This window comes from Ambystoma mexicanum, chromosome 11 (assembly GCF_040938575.1).
Source record: "Ambystoma mexicanum isolate Mex_15411 chromosome 11, UKY_AmexF1_1, whole genome shotgun sequence".
Classification (NCBI taxonomy): Eukaryota; Metazoa; Chordata; class Amphibia; order Caudata; family Ambystomatidae; genus Ambystoma; species Ambystoma mexicanum.
The window spans coordinates 176,185,676-176,209,397 of record NC_090934.1 but is presented as its reverse complement, the minus strand read 5'-3'; the positions used below and the strand labels follow the sequence as shown (position 1 = coordinate 176,209,397).

Genomic DNA, 23,722 nt, shown 5'->3' with positions numbered 1-23,722 from the left:
CTCTCATGTATTTTACTGTTTAAACACTGTTTCTTTTGGTTATGGAGTCGGACAAACTCCATAGGCATCAACTTTTTACATTGTGACACATAGCACCTTCAGCGCAGTGGCACAGGGAAGTCTTACAGATTTCCCAAGGTTTAAATACCTTCTCTTGGATAAACTACTGTTTCCAAGAGCAGTACAGCAAAATTGACTTTACTTACATTTGTAACTTTCTAGACCCAGCACACACTATCCTACAGCAGGGTGCTGGAGGGGTTACTTGGTTTCCCGTTTGTCTAGTTTTGCATGTAACATTTTTGTGTTACCCTTTCTACAATGAATGGCCGGTGGCAGTGGCTTACTTTTAACTACCATTGGGAGTTTTTACCGAGGGCTGCTTAAGCAGCTGCTGTAAAGCACGCATGGGTGCCCATTTGGGCAAAATGCCCCCCCCCCCAGTCTTTTTTTGCCATTTCTTGTTGGAAAGGTCCTTCTTGAGATTTACTCTGCAGGTTAAACCAGTTTTGATCCCTTTGTTCGTTTTGTCTTTGGCGGGATTCACAAGTGAAGCGTGCCTCTGGCTCCAGCATGTCTGGCAGGGGCAGGAAGTGAGGGTGGTGCCCAAAACTCCGTGCTTAATCCCCTTCCTTTCAGGAATGCACCCAAAGGTGATTGGCCGGCTGGCTGTCTGGCAAAGACAGCCACCCTGCTGTGTGATTGACAGCTAGGCTGGAATGAAGGGAGAAACCTGCCTAAAAAGGTGAGGCTTTTTGGCTTGGAAGGCCGAGTCAACCACTGGACAAAGGAATCCGAAGAAGAACTTGGAAGAGAGGCCTGCTGCAACTCCTAGATCGTTGGTTTGCCCAGTGAAGCCCTGCTGCTGTGCTGAAGCTCAGAATTCGCCTCGACTAGAGAAGCCCTGCAAGGGCGACTTCTGCCCTTGAGTTGGTGGGACCAATCAACTCCAAAGTGAACTCGTTTGGACATCCTCTCGAAACTGGTTGTACTTGCACTGCTGTTGGAACCGAAGTGCCAGGGAGAGGAACACCAAATCGAGTGGATCGCTTTTAAGTCAGACCCAAGCGCCAGGAAGATCCTCCGGACTTCACTGAAGCAGGACTGACCAAGCCTGAGCCACCTCAACAGAGTGCTGGACCCAAAAAGCAAAGGAAATCTGAAGTGGTATCTGAGAACTGCAGTGTTGCTATTTGCTGTCAGACGCGAGGAGGTGAAATGGCAAAGGGCCATAGTATTGAAGTTTGCCCTTTGCGGTCGCCGATTGTCCCATTTGTGTTGCAGGAGTCCCCGAAAGTCCTCCTCCTTGTCCCCAGGACAGGCACAGGAGCAAAAGGATCTGCAGAGCCACACAGGAACAGAAGCCAACTGGAACCATTTCTTCTAACCAAAAGGTACTGTACAGTCTAAGAGAACTTACCTCTTGTCTTGTAGCCTTACTTGTTCTGAGTTGAGACTGGTCTTGGTTGCTCCTGTAGAGTTGCTTGCATCTTCTGCCCCTCACAAGCCTCCCAGTTTATGGCCCTACATTGATTCTACTTTTTCTAGAAAGACTTCTAAAAAGCATTGTGCAAGATTTTTACTTACCTGCAAAAAGTGCTTCAGTTCACCTAGACTTTTGCCCAATTGACATTGGCTGGCCTGGCTACCTGAATGACTTCTCTCCTCCGATTGTGTGTTGGTACCTTCCTTACAAGAAAGGGTTAACTTACTTTGTATTGGGGGTTCAAAAGTACTTACCTGCTTAAGAATATTTGTGTGATCTCGTCTTATTCTAAAACCTCTTTACTTTGACACGCATCTCAGTATTGATCTAAATGTACCAGTGATACATTAATGTCCACAGTGTCCTAGCTATTTAAGTCACCTGAGGGTGTAGGAAGTGTCTGTGTGCCATCCCAAATGGCTACTTGCCGATTTAGAGAAACTAAGTGTGTATTTTGAAGTGTATGTGTGTGTTGCTATTACACTGCCCCTTCTGAAGAAGGCTTATTCAAACTGACTGTTAAATTAATAATTGTTTAATCAAGAAACCTTGTGTGTGTAAGAGTTTATTTGGATACCTGTCACTGTGAATCTCTGTGTAACCACCCTACTGCTCACACTGACCCCTCCTGGCTGCTCAGCCACACTACCAACCTCTGTAGTACAGACTTATATCAAAGGTTGGGTTCCTCTTGCCAGCAGGTCAAGGTTGTTGTAGTGCACCCAACGGGTACCGCACCAAATCTTGCCTAACACTAAGCATAAGTAACATGAGCATGACACATGCAGAAAGCAACAAACAAACTGATGAAACAGTAAGCACAAATGTCAGCACGAGCAGCCTGACAGAAGGCAACAAAACATGAGGACAGTGACCACAAAGCGAGCTTGGCGACTAAATGTCCATAAATGCTTCCTCAACCTGGGAGACAATGTGGTTTACATCACACCTGCACATATTCATAAAGTCTTGTGCAGCTTGTTTTGGAAATGATCAAGTTCATGTAACTGAGGCCGGGGAGCCCTGTGAGGCGTCCAGGGCAAATGATGCGCTGAATCACCGTCACGCCCGGGCTGGAAGGAAATCACTGTCGCAGACAGAACAGTCAGACCATGTTCCCTGCCCAGGAGCAAGTCTCTGCTCCCCAGCGACTCCAGGGAGAAGCCTGCCAGGAGTCCGGGTTACCAATTCTCACCGCCACAGACCGAGAAGCTCAAAGGCATCGCACGCGCTGCAGCGGCCTACGCCTGTGCCTCCAACAATCAATCACCAGCACCTGGCCCGGGCAGAGGCAGACCTTTTTTTGTCCTGCAGCATGCAACGCAGTACACAGTCTTCTGTGGAATATAGTCCAGGGGGCCCAAAAGCACACAATGCCAGGGCTTATCTGCCCTATTTTGAGGACTAAAGTCACAGGCCCCCACACTTCTCACAGCCAACAAGCAGAAGTCATTTGTGTCCTGGGAAGGAAGGCTATGTAAACTTTGCACTACGTAATAAATTGCACACCATGACAGATTTACCACAAACCTTAAGGCTGCGTCTAAACATGGTTAATCAGAGAAAAGAGAACATAAGATGAAATATGTACACACTGTTTGCTTGTTATTGGATATGTTTGCCATAAATGATGTATGCAGTTTTGAGGAATAAAGGGCAGATGGGATAACCAACATTTGCGCCTAATTCAGAAACCAGACTGTGTGTAGTCTTTGACTGCGTGCACAAGCTCCTCCTACATGCCCCTTTACAAGCGAGAGACTGAGAGGTGAGAATTAACCTAACAAAAATGTACCTAGTTTATTGCTCACTGTTAGAAGCTTGAGCAGTATTCACCTATGCACAGTCACACCAGTCTTGCTATATGCACACTTGTTAATATAAATGATCCTACTCTTACTCATGCTGAAGCGCATATCAAATTTGACACCTGTTCATAAACATTTACATTGAGGATTATCATATGGGAATATTTTCCTAGGTTTGCGCACACTTGTGTCCCGAACTTGTGTCAAAATGTCCCCGTCTTTAAACATTTATACTGGAAGAATATAATTGTGAGAACGAAAAGGTACCTCCAAATCGCTCCTCCAACTCCTCTGCTCTTTCTGCTAACGATCTTGCCATCTACTTTACTTCTAAAATTTCCAACATTCAAAATACCCTCACAAATTACCTTCTATACCCCCCCCCACCTGCTCACGGTAAGGTCTTCCTTTACCCCCACCAACCCAGATGCGTTTCTTGTCCTTCTCAGGGCTAAACCCTTCATGTTCCACTATCATCCCCATATCCTTGCACATAGTGAAACCCATAGCTCCCAGTGTTGCCCCATGTTACTTTCCTCTCCAACTCCTCGCTTTGACAGTGCCACTTTTCCATCATCATTTCAAGTCAGCTACTGTCATCCCCATCCTTAAGAAACCTGGCCTAGACCCCAACTGTCCTACCAGCTTCTTCCTGTCTCTTCTACCTCACTAGATCAAAATCCTAAATTGTGTAGTTCTCAGCTGACTCAGTTCCTTGACACGCAACTGCTGGGATTCTCTTCTCAATCTGTATTCCGACCTCTGCACTCTACTGAATCAGCTCTCCTTAATGTTAGCAACTGCATCTCTTTCACTCGTCATGCGAACCATTTATCCATTCTTATTCTTCTCAACCTCTCTGCTGTCTTTGATACAGTCAACCATTTTGTCCTTCTCTCAATACTCTTAGGCATCAGGGACAAGGACCTCGATTGGTTTGCTTCATATCTCGGCCCGAGTACTTCCAGGTGTCCTGGAACAGCCTTGCCTCCCCACTCATCCCCTTATTGGTGGCGTTTCCCAGAGGTCAGTCCTGGTTCCACTTCTCAACTCCCTATACCTCTGCTCTAGGCACACTGATCTCTTACGGATTCTCCCATTAACGCTTTGCCGATGACACTCCAATCTTTTCCTTTCCCTCCTTATGAGACTAGTTACGGTAAAACCTGGATGGCATCTTACTCGCTCATGCACAACTCCACTAAACGTGAAGTTCTCTACTTCCCATCCAAACAGGCTCTTTTCCTCTCACACTCGTCTATTATTCTCTGCTGGCCACCTTCCCTACTTTGCTTCTGCTCGCCGCTTTAGTGTGATCTTCACCTATCTCAACTTCTCGCTCTTCATCTCCAAATCTGCCCCTGCGGCCAGACTTCATCTCCTCAACATCAGAAAAATAAAGCATCTTCTCCCCCTTCAACATTGCCAAGAACCTAATTTCCTCTTGAATACTCTTTCGGTCTGACTAATGGGCCAGTTTCCTTTATGGCCTTCCCAACTATGCTTTCTCACCACCCGACAAAGTTCTCAACTTTACTTTCAGTACACCCTTCAACCCTTCTCTTTGAGAGAGAAGAAAGTAAAAACTAATTCTCATCTTCAAAACTATACAAGGACTTGCCCCCACCCTACCTCTCAGCCCATCTCGCTCCCTACGATCCTCGGCTCACCTACTTGCCACCTCTTGTGCCCCGTCGTTTCCGCTCTCTCCCTCTTCTTGCTTCCTTATTATGGAATGATCTTTCTGTTTGCACTACTCCAACTATCACCATTGGAATTCAACCAACTAGATCTCCTTGCTGAAGAACCACTTTCATAGCATTCTACGCCGCCACCTCTCCCGGTTCTCTCTGCCGACCTCTCTACAACAACCCCACAGAACTTAGCCATCACCCCATCCTCCTAAACGAAGGACTTCCTCTACCTATCCCATTCCTTTATCATGCTCTTCTGTCCTCGTAAATTTAACGCGTGAACCTGGGACGTCTACCTCCCATGCATAATTTGGTCTTCTATGCACATCCTCTCATCCCTCACCCCATCATCCTAAACCTAGCACTTCCTCCACTTTCCCATTCCTATATCATGCTATACTGTCCTTGTTCACGTTTCTACAGCCACTGCATCATTTAGTCTTATATACACATCCTCTTACCAACTGTTAAAGACACCAATCCTCCGCTATGCAAATCAATGTTAAAAATGTAAGCATTACTGTGCCAAAAATGCATTGCTTTCCCTGTAATTTCCATAAAAAGTGGTTCCAAAACATTTGTTCACGCTCATGTGAAAGGTCATTACTCTATGTTTCGGTGCACACCAAGTCGGGGTTCGAAACTGCAGGGAGCCATTTAGCCCCTGTGTTAAGCCTAGGGGAGCCTGTATAACTTGGAGCAAGCAGCTACCAGGAGCTATTTTTGGCTCCTAGGGCCAACTAGTTCTTTACAAACATTAACTTTTACTAATTGAGAATGTTAATAAGGAAATATCAGGGCACATTTAAGCATAATGGATCATAGATAATGGCCAACACGTTAAAGTGCGTATCTCACGTGGAAGTTAGATTTGCAGTGCGCCGAGTACTCTCCGTAGCTCCTTCCTACTGGGTGATGCCCGACAGTGCTTCTCATTATTCGAAGTTAACGCCGACTTGCATTATGGGCACCTTGTGTCAACATTACCCTGTGCTTATGCACAAGTTATGGGCGTCACATAGCAGTACTTTTTTTTTGTTACGCATAGTCATGTTATAGACTTCAAAGAATAACATTCATCCATGTTTATTCACACATGATTGGCTTCCCATGCACACGAGTTGTACATCAACACAAAACCAAGACTCATATTGTGTGCTTAAATAAACAATACTCTGTTTTACAGGACATTTATGGGAGTATGTCCACATTACCCTGTGTTTATAAACCAGTCACGGAGGTCTCTCATTTAGGTATTGACCTGTGCTTATGTACATTTATTTCATTGTCTTACTGCGACATGTCTGTTTGAAAACAACAAAAAACACACACACCCAAACGTTAGTGTTTGAAACTGCTGGAAGCTATTTGGCTCCTACTATGTGACACTAAATTGTGTTTGTGACTGTGTAAATGAGCATGACAACACATCTAGAAGACATTGGAAGCATATTCGGTCATACATAACTGACAGTTAGTTTGCATCTTTTATGGGAGTTAAATTTACTGATTGTATAACAGCTTTTGGTTCCCCAAAAGTAGCTCCTGCTTAATGAACGATGACAAATACCCAGGAGCTGCTTTGAGGTCCTGCTAGTCACATTTTTATTTTGATCCCCGTTATGTGCTTACATTAGTTTCTAAAAAGTGATTTGCAGAGTTTGCTCAATAACATTGATTAGGAAGCCGATTTCATTAGCAATATGTACTAATATTTTTAATGTCACCAGAGGGTATTTATACTCCAGACATAAAATTAGCCGGGCGCTGTGGAGTAGCCGCCTAAAATGACTGCTCTCTTCTAAGCACCATGCCAAGCGGGCAGCAGACAAGGAAACTATCAAGCCCACCCTTGCCTGAGTAAAGACCGGAGGGGGGTGTCTGTACTCCTGCTCTCTATACGGCAGAGGAGAGGCAGAGAGGACCCCAGCCAAGATTCTCTATTGTTGGTAGCAATGGACGAGCAATCAAGGCCTAGCTTCTCAGGAGGTGATGCGGGCTGGTCCTTAAGTACAGTGTAGTCCCCAAGCACCCACAAAGGAATGTCCACACGCTATGTTAGTTAAAACACAGCTCTTTATATAAAAAAGGTTCAATGCTATATACACTACCACGATAATACACTTTGTGCTGTGACAATTCTACAATGGTAAATATATACAGTCCTAGATGGTAACATGATTACTCAGATTCCATTAAAATACATCAACTGTACTCAGTTCAAATACCATACAAATCAACACAGCAAAACAATATCAACCATAGGGTGGGCAGTCATAATGTCGACAGTCAAAATGTCGACAGTCAAAATTTCGAAAAATAAATGTCGAAAAAAATAATGTCGACAAACAATAATGTCGACATTTTTTCGATATTTTTTCAAAATTTTGTATTTATTGTAAGAATAAATAAATAAATATATATATAACTAAGATGTGTTGAGTATGAGGGGTGGGTGGGGGGGGTGTGGGTGGTGGGGGGGTTGGGGGGGACCCCCCCCCCCCCCCCCCAATAGTAAATGATACTCTTTTTGGTTATTTATTTATTGAAAAAATAAATAAATATATAATTAGAATGTGTTGAGTATGAGGGGTGGGAGGGTGGGTTGGGGGGGACCCCCCCAATAGTAAATGATACTCTTTTTGGTTATTTATTTATTGAAAAAATAAATAAATATATATATATAATTAGAATGTGTTGAGTATGTGGGGTGGGAGGGTGGTGTTGGGTGAGGTGTTGTTAGTTTTAAGTGACATTTTTTGTCGACATTTTTTTTCGAAAAAATGACTTTTTACATTATAAGTATAGGATGTCGACATTGTTTTCGAAATTTTTTTTCCAACATTTTTGTTTGTCGACATTTTTTTTTCGACATTATGACTATAAACCCAACCATAGACTTAGGAGGAAAACAAGTAGGTTAGACAATTGGCAGAATACGGGCCCTGTTACCTAAACAGTTCCGTGTGAGGATCCCCCCCACCTAGGCAACCTGTAAATGAAGAGCACTACAAGCCCAGTACATATATTGTCTACTAGAGTCTTATCTTCTTCGATAGTTCTGCAACCCAAATGTACCTTGTGTTGTAGAGTTCTTAGTCAGGGAATCGACAGGCCCTTCTTGAGTGCGCTCCCTTTCAAGCGGGAGCCACAGGTCGACGAACTTCCGAGATGAAAAAAGGGTGAACGTTGTCGTTGAGGCCACAGCTTCAGTCCTTGCGGTGCTGGTTGATGAGTGATCGAAAACGTCCTGCAACAGGTGAGGCATGCGGTGTACCTCGACGATGATGGTTTGTTGCCGCAGAGAGTCAGTGAAAAACTTTGACCCAGCAAGGGCGTCGAGTTGTCGGTGTCTGGCGTCGGTGAACGGGACGTGACCAGGGCTGGCTTCAGTAGCTTCGTCGGCATCTGAGGTCTTCGGGTGGCGGGAAACCTACCGGCGGATTCTCCTCGGTGGCCTCAACTTTCTCCAGCAGGACGAAAGCGGTCGACGATGATGAACAAAGGAGCACGGCGGCTCCAGTCAGCGACGGTGGATGGCTGTCCGGTGCTTTTCTTCGTTCACCTCGGCGGTCCGCTTCTCCGGTCGGCAGCCTTTCGTAGGTCCGTCTACCAGGGAGCTTTGGCAAAGATCAGCCAGTGCACTATAGTCCCTCGTAGCTCGGGAAGAGGTCTCCTTACCAGGTCCTCTTGGATCAGTTCTTGAAGACACAGCAGCTTTCAGATTACACGGAAGGGACCAGCGGTTGTCCTTCTTGTGGCTCTGCTTCAAGAGTAGGCATAAGTATCAACTTCCGCTTCTGAACGATTTCTAGCAGTGAGAAGCACCCAGATATACTGTTGATCTCCCATTCACTCTGCTGAGTCACACTCAGGCAAGCAATCTCTCAGAAGGGCATTCAGGCAGTCAGTCAGCCAATAAAGGCGCACGGTGCATTCAGGCCATTCTTCTCCATCAAGACACTCACGACACAGAATGCCATTCGCCATTATCCCCCTTAATGACCCACACGGTACATCCCGATCAGGCAGGATTTATACCTGGCCGATCAATGGCATTGAGCCTCCAACAACTGTACAATGTAATGGCCCAGCCTCCACCTGACGCACAGGCAGTGGCAGTTTCATTAGACATGCGAAAAGCCTTTTATAATGTATCGTGGCCATTCTTCTCCAGGCGCTGTCTAATTATGGATTTGGCCTAGATGTAGATCTTGGGTGAAACTGCTTTATGCGTGCCCGTACGACCGCGTACATACAAATGGTTGAGACTCCCCGCTCCTGCAGCTGCGCAGGGGTATCCATTATCCCCCACTGTTATTTGCTATAGTAATTGAACCACTGGCAGATAAAATACAGGCTGAACATAGTTGTGCTGGCATAAGGATAGGGGGGCGGAAGTTGTATCATTGTATGCAAATAATATATTATTGTATATAAAGAATCCCGATGTTTACTTACCTAGAGTACTTTACACAGTGGTGGGGAGCACACTCTAGTCTGCATCTGAACAGCAGTAAATCCAAAATGCTCCCCTTGACGACCGGGATGACGGAACCTACTCATATGGGGTTAAAATGGGCTGCTCAATCTGTTCGCTACCTGGGGATAGTGATCGCACAGACACCTGGCCTCACCCAAGAACTGAACTGTGGGCCCTACATGGAGGACTTAGGGGCTAAGCTACAAAAGTGGGGAAAGGTACTGAGGTCGTTGGCAGGGAGGTGTGTCCCTAATTAAAATGGTAATACTACCCAAACTACTCTATCTTCCACAACATTCCGCTTTGCACCGGCTGCATGCCATTTCATGACATTATTCCAGAATGTACTTCTTTCATATGGGTGGGAGGCGCAGCACGCTTGAAATGGTCGCGTCTGACCAGACCCTATGAGGAAGGGGGGGAGGGGGTTCAATGCGCTTGACTTCGAATTATACTATATGTTGGCGCAGGTACATTAGGCCCCCTATTGAACTGTGTTCCGATCTCGCACTCCCGCTTGAAGAAGGTACACACACGCCCCGCTTCATTAACTTCTTTACTGGTGGGTGGTACATACCAGGCAAATAACCAGCTGGACCCTGTGGGAGCAACCTGGAAAGCATGGAAAAAGTTGATTGCTAGAGAGCTGCAGACACAAGATATATGATAGGATTCTCCCCTTGTGGGGGCTCCTGATGCTTCCCCCACAGTGGACGGAGGTATGGTTAAAGCCTAGAGAGCATTGGGAATACACTCAGCCCATGATTTCTATATAGAGGGGCATTTTGTGGACTGGGAGTTACTGAAGACAGCTGGAGGGCCCATTGCAGGCATTGTACTATTTACGAATGCGCGCAACTTTTGAGGCGCACTAGCCCACATTTCCGGATGAATCTCCAGCGCATCCGTGCTGGTTATATATTTTGCAAAGGTCTATAGTTAAGAAAAGTATCTCTGTATTATACAAACTGGCACAGTCTATGAACACAGGTACTGCAAGAACTATACGCTCCAGGTGGGGTAGGGACCGCCAGGTAGAATTCACGGAGGGCGCATTGCTCACTTTCGAAAGGGTGGTCATTGAACTCGAATTGAATTCATGTAGGTTTTGAATAGACTAGATTGCCCCCCACACCTCTGTCAAGACTGACCCCGTTTGGGACCGACAGGATCAATGTATGACACAGATGTAGCGATGGAAATGCTCACTTGCCACACATGATATGGTCCTGCCCGAAACTGAATACTGGGACGCTGTTAAAACCACCTTGTCCGACATATTCGGGAGACAGCTAGACCCGTCACCATGTGAATGTATACTCTGTTACGCTGGCCGAATGGGTGTAGCCAGCGCAGATTCTTCAACTTGGGTTTATTGCTGGCTAAGAGGGCTATCCTGGATGGACACAAACAACCTCCCAGGAGAGAGATGTGGTGGAGGGATGTTGTCTGGAAAAACAACACAGGAATTGTATATTACTGTACTGCCGAGCATCAACAAACCTAAGGACACATGGTCTGACTTCCGGGCGTACCTAGCCCTGGGTTGACTCATCAACACGATATGAAATGTCATCATCCCCAATTGCTAGGATCCTTGTTTGTATGTGTACCCAACAAGATTGTATTAAGATTTAGTCAAACTGCTCTACTCAATGTGTGTTAATGTTGACAACATACTCCAATAAACAGTTTTTTAAAAAAGACATACAATTTGCAACAATACATCATGTGTGTGTCTCTCCTAAGAAATTAGTGAGATGACTGAGAAATATAAAGTTGAGCTGCATGAATAGACAGAAATATATGCAATAAAAGGCTCTGACCTTTTGTTCCAGTGCAAGTCTCTGCAACTGGTTGCAGAGATGTTGTACAGGCCAGTGTCCCGTTTACTGTATGCTTGACCAATCATTTGCTGTCTAAGGGGAAGTTCTGCGGTTTCACAAATCAAATGTTTCACAATGTTAATTGAAAGTCATAGGTGAAGACTATGTACGTAGTATGGTGTTGCAGCAGTCAGGGTAGACGAGACAGCCCTCGACGGTCATTGATATCAACTATTTTCAATATAGCATTAAATATCACTTTTCGTGGAAGGGCAGGGCTGGTAATTGCCCCAAGCTCAAGCCAGGTATGCCCCAGTGCAGCCTTCCAGCTCAGCGTACCAATGAAAGCAGTATTTATCACCATTAGTACTCTGCGAATACATCTGGAGTGCTGGTACTTCACTGGTTTCTTTTTGAGGGAACCAGGCTTTGCACAATTCATGCCTCCTTTAAAAGGAAGTTACACATGTGTCTGCGATTGGTAATATACATTTCCAGGACCTAGCTTTAGGCCACAAGGTCCGAAGGCGAGTGGGCAGGAGAGCTGGCTGTGGGACTCTGGTGGGGCATGCGGTTCAAGGTAATGCACTACAGTGGAGACCGCCTAAGGCACTGCCTTCAAGGACAAGATGAAGGTTGGGCAGAGGCACAGCAGGCTGGCATTAAATGCAGGAGGCTACTTGCAGATTCAGCTGGTGTCCCCTGCATCCCGAGTGGCTAGCTCCCTCATCCAGGTTCTAATATATAATGCATAGCAAAGTGAGCTTTGGAGAGGTATTGCAGTAGGTCTGTAGATGTACTGACTGGAACTGTTGATTGCTACAATGCATAAACATTTAGTTAGCTTTGAGTATTCATTAAATAAGAGGAAAGAAAGTAAAAAACTAAGCAGAGTCGATGGCGGAGCAAAGGGAACCGGGTAAATTAGGTGTAATATTGACACTATGATTTGTGGATACACTAGTCTAAACTTTACTGAATAAAAAGGAGACCATGCTGTGTTTTACAGTAGAAACACTAATTGTGCACTATGAAACGGCTTACATTTTTAGGAAGGGGACTGCATTTGGGACAATCTATAAACAAACATTAGGACATATAAACAACATTTAAATGTTGAATGGGAATAATAAATGGACAAAATTATACTTTTGCATCTTATTTGGAAGCCAGATTTTCGGAACACTATGTACTAGTGCCTCACTGCCCAGTGGTAGCTCCTGGTTACCAATTACTGTGGGATAACCAGGAGCCGCTTTTAGCTCCTGCTTTTCAAACCTTCATTTGGAACCCTGCTACACAAGTGTCAATTTAATTAGAAAACCAACCAAATTATAAAGCAAATTGCTAAGCGACACTGCATATTTTAGAGATGTCACAATTGTTTTTATGTAAGTGAATTACAGAACTTGTACCATAGCACCATCATGGGAACAGCTCTTTAAAAAAGTGCAACGCGGGAGGGCATGGCTAGCCATGGAAGCCGCTGGATGCTTCTCCGGCGTGCTCCTGCATTTGAGCCCGTTCCTAATGCCCTAACCACCTTTAAGAATGCCTGATTCTGAAAGAAAGCTATGGAGAGGTGTCTGAACCTGTCGTAGGGCATCCCCAAAGGTTTTGAGCAGATCAGCTGGTGGATTGATGAGAACAGGCAGCCGAAAAGTCCCAGCACGCAGCTGTCAAGATGGCGGCCGGCCTCCACTGAGGCACGCACCCAACATCTGCTGCACCATATGTTTGAGGCAGCAGCCGAGAGTAAGGGCCGTGGCTGGGGACGCCGGCAGAGCTCCATTCGAGGCTGGACAGACGGACCGGGATCCTCACTGGCAGACCCTGGAGCTGTTTGGGGGCAGGGGGGATAGCAGGAGGAGGGCGTTAGCAGTGGGCGATCCCTGGGCAACTGACGGGCCCCCAGCGCCAACATCGGAGGGCATGTTGCTTGGTGGGAGCCTGTCAGACTGCCTAGGAATCCGGAGTGGACCCTGTGGTGATGTGGAGCTGTGCAGCGTGGGCAGGTGCGGCAGAGGAAACGAGCCAGCAGAGGAAGCGAGGTGGGGATGATGCTGGAGAGTACTCCTGCCCTCCAAGAGTACCAGTGCCGACTCCTGCTGTGACCTGTGGATGGATCCTCACGCTATTGGAAGGAGCAGTCTCTTGGTAAAAATGCCGGCAACATCAGACATGGGTCTCGAAGCTGTGTGATGGTGGGAGTGCGGCCCTCTACTCCCAGTGGCTATGCTCCAGCACCCAGGCTACAGCACATTTCACTCCCTCTTTTTGATTTTGTGTCCTTGCTTACACACCAGAAGAATATCTCAAAAAAATGTTCCCCTCCACCCATGGTCACCTTCTTGGAAGTTCCAAGTGAAATCTGCCTGCCTCGGGCTAAAGCCTGACCCCTATAAAGGATTGGGAGCAGAAAGGAGGGTGGTCCGTTCTCCAGATTGGGAGCCACGTTCTTCTGCTAGAGAAAGTGGAGCACTGCCCAGAGTAAAGGCGGCAATCGCAAGGCGACCCCCTCACTCGCTGGGACCGGCCTTTCCTCTCGCGGGCAGTGTGCATGGGGGCCCATTGGGGAGCATTGTTGGCAGTGGCTTGAGTCTCGGAGGCATGGATCTATGCAGGTGAAGAGGCGGAGCTGACCCAAAGTCTGGAAAGCCGCAGGCAGAGGTGCAAACTATACGGAGGAGAGTTCGGAAGGTACAACATACCCCCTAAAGACCCCGAGTCATTGCAGAGGTGAGGTGGGACTGTGTCCAGTGCCACCTGGGAGCTGGTATGATGAAACAGGCGACAAACGAGAAAGGGCCCATGTCAGGGTACATAAAGGTGCTCATGCAGAGATTCGAGTCTCAGAAGCGTCGGTAGTCGACGGCGGCCCAGGAACATTCGTCACCCACTTCTCAACTGGATGCCGATGATCCACCAACAAGGAGATCAGACAATCGCTATGCTGCAGGAACCTAAGACATTAAGGACAGTGCTGCTGACCTCACCAATCCATTTGCGGATCTTAATAAAAATGCCCTTGCAGTGGAGAGGAGGGTGGATGAAGTAGAAACCGCAATTAGCAAGCAGGGGCATGAACAGGATGAGTTAGCATTGCTGGTAATCTCCTTAGAAAAGCAGATGGACCAGGTCATTACCAAGCAGGAAGATGCCGAAAATAGATCCCAGCCGAATAACATACGCATCTGTGGAATCCCCATATCAATGCCAGACACGCACCTGCAGGAATATGTGGTGGTGCTGTTCCAGCATTTGCTCGATTCTTTTACTACGCAAAAAATTGTCCTGGATCGAACCCACTGTGTGTAATCTTCATACCAACTGAGGAAGAACTTCACAACTGATGTCCTGGATAGAGTCGATCTGCATCAAGTTAAGGAGGAAGTTGCGCGTGCACAGCGGGAGCCGGTACGGTTTCGGGTCACTCCGCTAATACTATCAAGATCTGGCTTGGGCAACACTGTTGAAAAGACTTTGCATCATCACTGTCTGGCTCAAATCCAAAGACATATGGTATCGGTGGATGTTCCCGTGTGGCCTGCGTTTCTAGTGGATAGGTTAACTATACACCATCTCCATGGCGATCCGGATGCCAACACGTCCCAACTCCTGGTTCCTAAGAGGGAAAAATGGAAGATGGGCGCTTGTGCACTCGAAAAGAAGGAGTAAGGGAGGCCGATACACAGCCCCAACCTGACCAGTACTGAACAAGGTCGGATGGTGCATTCTCGATGGGCTTTGTTTCAGTGTGTGGAGTTGGGTTACATCTGGGGGGCTGCTTACATTAGGTATTGACCGGCGTCAGAGAGGGTGGGGTAGAGGGCACAGAAGAGAACAGATAAGATGCTGGAAAATTGTCCCATAGTACCCTGCTGGTGAAGTAAGCCCGGTGTTGGAAATTATGTTCATCAAGTTGAATTACGAAGTTTTGGAGGAAGTTGGAGGGTTATTCTGTCTGTTTACAGTGAATATGGTGGTGATACACACGAGTCATGGTCGCTTTTATGACAGGATTTCTGACCAGTTGTCAGGGGCATGAGGGATTGCAACTGGATGATGGCGGCTGAGATACAATTAGTTTCCCTGAACGTTCAGAGCCTAAACTCGCTGATCAATTCTGAGGAGTTTAATGAAATTGCGCACGTCTGGTATGGCTGCAAGAGATACATTTACTTCCCAAAGATGAGGCCGCATGAGACAAGGGATGCCCTAAACAATCATTTGCTCATTTGCATCTAGCAGCACAAAGAAAGATGGGGATTGCAAGCCTGATGGCAAAGAATACAGACTTTAGCAAGTGATTCCAGTATAAAGATCCAGAGGGTCGATACTTTGTCTTGGGGGGGGGGGAGGGGCAATTAATGGGCCAGTTGGTCACCCTGGTAGCAGTGTATGCGCCTAACGAGAAAGCAGAACCAGTTTCTAACAGATCTGTTGGGCAAGTTAACAGGGTGGTGTGTGGGCAAGGTGTCGGTTGTGGAGGGGGGACTTTAATTGTGTAATGGATGTCTCTTTGGATAAAACCCCAACGCCCAACCCAGAACGATGGTAGGAATAGGCAGGCGATGGCACGCATCCCAAGGGAGCTGTACCTCATTGAAACATGGCGATTCACTCATCCCCAAGCCTGGACATACACTATTCTGCTGCACAGAGGTTTTTCCCGAATCAACATGGTTTTAGTATCGGGTGCCTTTATACCACAGGTGATCAATCTGGAGATTGGGGTGAGATATCTGTCCGCCCATTCTCCGGTCATCCTCAGGGCGGAATCCTTGGCACCCCTCTTGAGAGCCGGTAGACCTTGGAGGCTGTATGACATGCTGCTAAGGGACCACTCCAGAAGATCCCATATGGAGAAACTATTTTTGGGAAAACGAACAGGGAGATGGGCTTGTGCACGGTCTGGGATGCCGACAAGGCAGTTATAAGCGGGGAGTTCATCGGTCGGACGGCTGCGTTCCTGGGGGAGAAAGAGCTTCTAAGGGTGGGGTTGGAAGGGGAGGTGCAGGAAGCAGATGATTCGCACAGGGCCTGGAGTTCCCAGAAGGCTTGGCAGTACTTGATAAAGGCTAGAGAGAGGCTGGAGAAACATCTGGCAGATAGGTTGGCGCAACTTTCAAGTCAAACCAAACATCGTACTATCTGAGGAGGGACAAAGCTAACCACTTTCCTGCAGCACAATTAAGGAAGCAGAGAGCCAAATACGATCTCACCCAACTGAAAAATCAGTCAGGGAATTTAGCAAGGGGAGAGGTGGAGCAAATGGAAATTATGTACACATTTTATGCCCAGGCCATACAAAGTGAGAACGTAAACAGAGAAGCGCAGCAAGCTTTCCTGGGAAAAATGTACCTACCCTGATAAATACCCAAAGTTAGACAGCTTTTGGAGGCCCCATTCATGGAGAAGGAAGTGGGCTATTGGGACCCTCCCTGGGCCAAATGGGTTTGGGAGCGCTTATTATAAAAAAAAAACTTTCGGAGCATTGTCACCCCCCTGCAACCTCTGACAAAATTGTTCAACCGGACCAGGGATAGGGGGAGTCAGGGAATATGGTACCCCCACAACCACTTTAATATTAAAACCTGGTAAGGACCCGACTGAATGTACTAGCTATCGCGCCATCTCCCTACTGAACGGAGATGCTAAGATCAAGGCAACATTTCTGGCTCAACGATTAATGGAGGTGCTACCTAAAATTATACATTCTGATCAGGCAGGGTTTATTATGGGGAGACACACCCAAGACAATATCCGTAGGGCAGTGAATGTGGCGATATGGGGACGCAGAACAGCACAAAAGATGTCCATGATAGCCCTTGAAGTAACCAGAGCGTTTGACAGCTTGGCAGAGGTTTCCTGAAGCCAAAAGAGAGATTTGGATTTGGGCTGATTTTTAAACGCATGGTTCTGGCCAACTTCCAGATACCCTTTATGAAAATACAGGTCAATGGGAAGCTCTCAACCTCTATTCCAGTAGGGAAAGGTACTTGTCAGGGATGTGTGCTGTGCCCATTAATATTTGCCATGGAGCCACTGGGGATCCAGGGGATCACGATTAAAGAAAACTCAAATAAGATTGCACTATTTGCAGATGACGTTATGTTGCTCCAAGACACTGAATGCTCACTCCCAAAGGTTATGAGGTTTCTGGAGAAGTTTGCAGAGGTATCGGGATGCCGCATTAACTACTCTAAATCAAAATCGCTCAATGTAATGGAACGGGATGGTATTGAATATCTGGAGTAAAGTCGACTCCGACCTATGAGGGACTGTATGTGGCCAAAATTCTGGGACTCTGAAAAGCTTTGCTGGACGATCTTAAGAGATGGGACATAAGTAACTCGGACACCAGAGTCTTTCCAGAATGTGAGGTTTAGTCCACTGGGGATGCCCGCAAAAGGAACGCTAGTCCCATTTAAGCACTGCATCCGAGATGGACAAGATTAATACTTGATATTGTTTTAGCGGAAAGAAATACTTGAAATATGAAATGAATTTTAACACTGCAGATAAACTGATTTATCAGTAACAAAACAAAAAAAAATAAGGGACATGCAAGAACCTGGGTTCCCCGCATAACAGCCATTAAGATGACCCTACTCCCGCGGTTCTTGTATACGGTGAGCTCTCTTCTGATCCGGATTCCAGTCCAAAATATCAAAAAACACACAAAGGGAATTCCTGCGTTTCATCGCAAGTGTTTGGGTAGGTGGGGGAATGGGGGGGGGCGTGAGGACAGAGTACCTACAAAGGTGCTTTTTTTGGCCTTTGGGGTTGGGAGGCTTGGGGGTTCCCGAGATTGCTCGCTACATCCTGGCAGCACAGTTGGCCCCTATGTTACAACAGTCCTCAGCGGCGCTCGAAACAGGTAGAAGCACTTTGGAACAAGGTGTTCCAGATATTCCACCGGGTTTATGGGGCAGTTGGCGAGAGGGGTGGGGGAGCCCCACTACTCGAAACAAAAAAAAATTCCCTCACTTATTGGGATAAAGCCCGACAGGATAAGAAGCTAAACCTGGGATTGGGTCCTCTCACACCAATGGGGCATAATGCAGACTTTGCAGGCAGATCTCCCAATTTTTAGGCCAACTGGGTGGGGCAATGAACCTTAATTCTAAGGGACTTTTTTCAGGCAGGGGCTCCTTTGCAATTTGAGGACTGTAAAGCGAGATTTCTGGTAACGGAATGGGAACAATTCCACTACATCCAGATTAGACATTGGATCAGGAATAGACTGGTCAAGGAGGCGGCTATCAGGGAGCCCATAGCATAGGCTTAGAACCAACTATTCTGCAGAAACATGGACTAGCGAGACTATCGCATGTTGGATAGGACTACACCTGTGGACATCCTGCCATATATGTCGGCGGCAAGGATCACTCTAGCCCAAGGTTGGAAAACAGTGCGGGGCCCAATTGGAGCAAGTGGTGTGTAAGAATGTGGGGAATCATGGCGATGGAGAAGGTGTGTGCATTGATCAATGGTACATACCAAAAGTTCCTGGCAGTATGGCTCCCATTTAACAGTCTCAGCGAGAGAACACAACTATTTTAAGCCTGCTTTGTTGCAGACTGTTGCGGTCCTTTGAAAAAGGGGTGAACGGCACCGACAGGCAGGAAAGCCCTGGAAAGAAAGTTCGATGTTAAATGGGAGATACTCTGTTGCGTCACCGCGTGTTTCTTTGGTTTGGTACATGTTTGTGGGGGAGAATGTGGAGGGAGGGTTAAAGACAAAACAAAAAATGTAGGTGTGAAGTAAGACGCCTATGCATTAGTACATGATACCTGGCTGCATGCTATAATGTTTGTCTTGTGAACACTGAAAATAAAGCTTCTAAAAAATGCAGCAAGTCTCCTTCCATTTGAGTAAATATGTATTGCCCAACTAAGCCACCTGATTTAAGTGTAGTACACGCTGAGGAGTTAAAACATGACTTTTCATTAAAAGATGATAAATCATTTAAATAGTTCCCTCTTCTTTACACCATCTACAAATACTTAAGCTGCGCTCACTCCCCTCCCTTCCTCCCATGATTTATTTAGTGGGGAAGAGATTGAAATGCAGACACAAAAATTGTGTATTGCAATATTGGCTCAGAAATGTTTGCAGGTAATGTGGGAGAACACCAGAGGGTCTAACGTCTGACAATATTCCAAAGAAAAGACTATACGCACGGACCTCCTCATGCTGTTTATCCAGTCAATCTCCCATAGTTTTCGTTTCGCCTTAATGAGCGACATCTGTAGGAATTCAAGGGATAAACCATATTGTATTAGCACTTTGCAGCCACTTGTTCAAGGGTTTACTAAGCCGTTTGTCCAGTAGTTGCATTAAGTGCCACCAGATAGTATAAACTGCTTTTTTGAAAGAATCCTCCAACATCCTCAAATTCTTCCATATCACACCCACAGCAATTGAATGTAAACCAAGTTTGCATCTTATCACTTGGGCCGGAACTCCCTGTGGAAGCTTTAGCACTCGCCTCCAAAAAAGGCCCCCTAGCTTTATCCAATTGCTGTTTAAACAGGGTTTCAGCACCATACGTATTAACTGGGACCACCTTCTTATTATAGTATTTAATCACTGGGACCAGTGAAAAATAACTAAACTTTCTATTTATTTGCTTTTGCGGCTAGTACAATAATTTTGAATTTTTTATAATTTAGAAGTTCGGTTTCTCTCTTTGTTTCAAACAGATAAAATCCCAAATAGATACAATTATCAAATCTTTCCAGTGCATTACTACCCAAAAATATCAAAAGTAGCGCACAGCTTTTTCCGCCGTGGTCTAAATGAGAAAACTTGGTTAAATTGATTTGAAATCATTCACCCTTGTAGACGTTTCCACGTCTGCCAAATGCCACCGCAGACCTATGGTGGTATGATCCATCAAGGGCATATTGTCCAAATACAACAAATATTTAACTGAAATACCATCCAAGGAAGGTGGGAAACAGCAGGCAGTGGCAATATCTGAAATAAATAAAGTAAAAGGGGTACCAAAAGCAGCCTTGTTTCAGTCCACACTCGCTTTTAATGAGGACCGAAAGACGACCCTGCATGTTCAGCCTTACAATACTGTCACTATTACCTTGTGTTGATAAACAGTCATGCCCCTTCAAAGATCTTCAACCTTTAGCACGCCAAATGTTTTAGACTACAACTACCTTCAGCTCTAACCTGCACATTCAATGGTTGTCACTATTGTCCAAAACAACTGGAGTGCTACAGGCTGCAGACAGACCCCTGTTCTAAATCTACATTACTGGTTATACGCACCATGGGTATAGCTTCTTATGACATTACTATGGGTTTACACAATCATGCTGGACGTTATGTCAATATTGACATATGCATATACACAATTATACTGAGGGTTGTGTTTATGTCAGTATTAACGTGTTTAGGTTGTCTTATGTTAAGTCATGAACAATGGCATGTATTTATGCATACCCCTACCGGACCTTACGTCAATTTATACACGCATGCTTCTGTGTTTAGTGGGCAGGTCCAAGTGGGGTACAGGTTTCGAGAGCTGCGCAAACGTTTGTGTCGGGGGATGCTCTTTAATACTTATGTCAGGACCTCCAAAGCCAATATTACCGTGTTCATGAAGACATGCTCCCAACGTCAACGTCCAACTGTGTTTACACACCATCGTAGTGATTGTATCAGTAGGAGCCTGTGTTTATGCACACTTCTATCAGGTCTTGGGCATACCTCAAAATGTGTTTTTTTGTGCACACCTTTCAAGAGCTGCTTCTATCAACAACAAAAAATACCCTGCAACATATATTCTACAGGGCCAGGGAGGGTGCATCCTGTCGTAGTCGTGTAAATTAGCAGGGTTTAAGAACACTCGCAACATGTGCTCCTAATGTCAGCAATTCCATGTGTTTGTGCACCAACGTCTTATAAGCGTCTTTAAGGTGAACCTTACTCGATGTATGCACACGGGTGGCATGGGCTAATTGAGAAGTTACTATGTACACTCAATATATGGGCAAATAACGTTAACAATTCCCCGTGCCTGGGCACAAAAGGGTTTAGGGCATCATTACCCTGCGTTTGGACTTGAAGATCAACATGAGTTTATTCGAAGGCATCACATGCGGTAAACCGAGGTCAACAATGACCCGTGTAACGCACACTCTTGCGCTGCATGTCAAAATTACCAGGTATTAATTGGTTTCTTATGTCAACAGTAACCTGTGTGCGTGCACTTGTTCCCACGTTCTTATGTCAAAAGCCCGCGTTTGCGCAGATTCGTATTGTGATGTATAGGTTAACATTGACCTTTGTTTATCTCCACTCGTGGCCGGCAAAGGGGATCATGTTAATGTTGAGGGATCAGTCTGCAGTCATGCTTTGGAGTGAAACCACCGGTATCTTATGCACACTCTTGCAATGCAAGGGCATAGGTACTGCACACTCGAACACTGTCCGGGAACCAAACCATGGAGCCTCACACGAGGTGGAAAGCCTCACAGCACACCTACTTTGGCACGCTTGCGGCGACTGGTCCTCCGGCCTTCTGGAGTCTCAGGGTCGCCACCCTCCGTACCGCCACTCCCCGGAGCCCCGGGCTCCCCTGCAGGGGAAGCTCGCTCTTTTTTGCGCGGGGTCCGTTCAGCCGCTGAGCCACTGTCCGAGGAAGAGGAGGAAGCCACGCCAGAAGGAGGCTGAGAGTCCAGGCCGTTCTCCCCACCGCCGCCGGCAGCCACGCCGCTGCCGCATAGGCTGAGCTCGGGCTTCTTTCCGGACAGCATCGAGGCAGCTGCTCTGCACTAAAGCCGGGCCAGCGGCGGGAGCTGCTAGTGGCGCGCGCGGAGAACGCTCTCCGAGCAGCTACTGGAACCCATCGCAGGAAGCGACGTGAAGACGTATGTGTCACGTGACTGAAACGTCCTTCTATGGATGACAGGTATGTTGTGATGGCTCTGGGAACCAATGACAACAGGCGTTCCGAATGAACACGCTTGTCGACCGCGCCTCCTCCCGTGGCCTCTGCCCCAATGAAAAGACGTGCCTTTTTCTCATAATAAATTCTGATTGGTTACGAAAAAGCATGGGTTGTAACCACAGTGCCACCACTGTTGTCTGCAGGTTAAGTGATCTGATATAGGCAGAGTGGAAAAGAACTCGCCGAGTGTCACACGTTTGGTGTGATATTCATTTGTATGCACTCTTCCGCATGCCAGCAAGCCAAGTAAAATATCACACATAAGCATACATCCCAATATTTTGTGGCAGCTGGGAGGGATATTTTGTACAATGAAATGGCCCAATTGGATTGCATTGGGGGGTAGGATTATTTTAGGAGGACGGAAGTATTACGTTCTGGCTCTGCGCGGAGGCAGAACGTTGAGGGCCTCTGAAGTAGGCCGCAGTGGCGCAGCTCCGGCCAGGGCGAAATGAAACACGCCACATGTTGGCATAGTTCTCAACCATTTGTGTCGCAAAGGCGGGTGAAATCACCCGATTTTATTTTTGGCGGGTGAGAGGCCCATTGAAATGAATGGGCGTGCAAGTCAGCTGTTTACAAGGCGGGTGACACCCGCCAAAAGCGGGTGAGTTGAGAGCTATGCGTTGGTAGAGTCTTGGCCCGGAACTGCCTCCCTTGTGTGGGGGCGGGGTGTGGGGGACATCACATGATCGCGGGAACGTGGTCTCGCAAATCTCGGCATAACGAGATCTCGCGAACCCGCACTCCGCGAGAAAACGTTCCCGCCAGTGTTGGCAAAGCGCCAGACCAAGCGGTCGACCCACAACGCTGCTCCTGATAAGGAGCCCTCAAACCAAGGCCCTGAAGAGCCTGATTATCCTGCTTCCAGGGCATAAATCCAAAGCCACAGGAGGCCACATTGGGGCCCTGGAAGCTTACAGCGTGCCATCCTTGTGCACATCTAGCCCCAGTGAAGTAACTGAGAGGCCCTGAACTGAACTGTGAGTAATTCCCCTGCCTACACAAGGACAAGTTTATGTTCACCTGTTTGTCTTGTAATAAAGACAGTTAGAACCCACTGAAGCATCCTGTCGTCCTTAAAGGCCACAACATAATTGGCGACGAAGATATAAAAAGACCCACGGGCCCACCATGCAAGGCGCCACACCGCCCCCTGCGTTTCTCTCCTCACCAGAGACCCCAGCAATTCCGTGGATGCAGTGGGAGCCCCTTTTCTCCACCTATCTGGAGGCTGTGGGCGGCACGAGATATGCCCCCGCCAGGAAGAGGGCGATGCTGCTGAATGCATTGGGGGTTGAAGGTCAGCGCATATTTGCCAGCTTAACAGCCATTCCAGTGGTCGACGACGACTACAAGGAGGCGACTCGTCGCATTGTGAAGAGGTTCACCAATAAGGAGAATGTGGTACTACACAGGCTGAGGTTCTACACCCGTAAACAGGAAG

General features: G+C 46.8%; 1 protein-coding gene across 2 annotated transcripts in view; it reads right to left on the bottom strand.

The window, feature by feature from the left end:
* KDM1A (lysine demethylase 1A) overlaps nucleotides 1-22,226 on the bottom strand; it is a 1,518,024-nt gene extending 1,495,798 nt beyond the window's left edge. The window contains exon 1 of one of the 2 annotated variants that reach the window (XM_069622738.1): nucleotides 21,812-22,226. In XM_069622738.1, the coding sequence (XP_069478839.1) occupies nucleotides 21,812-22,081 (270 nt within the window). In that variant the 5' untranslated portion in view covers nucleotides 22,082-22,226. The remainder of the gene's footprint in view (nucleotides 1-21,811) is intronic. The other variant, XM_069622739.1, reaches the window with a different exon arrangement.
* Between the last annotated feature and the right edge of the window lie 1,496 nt (nucleotides 22,227-23,722).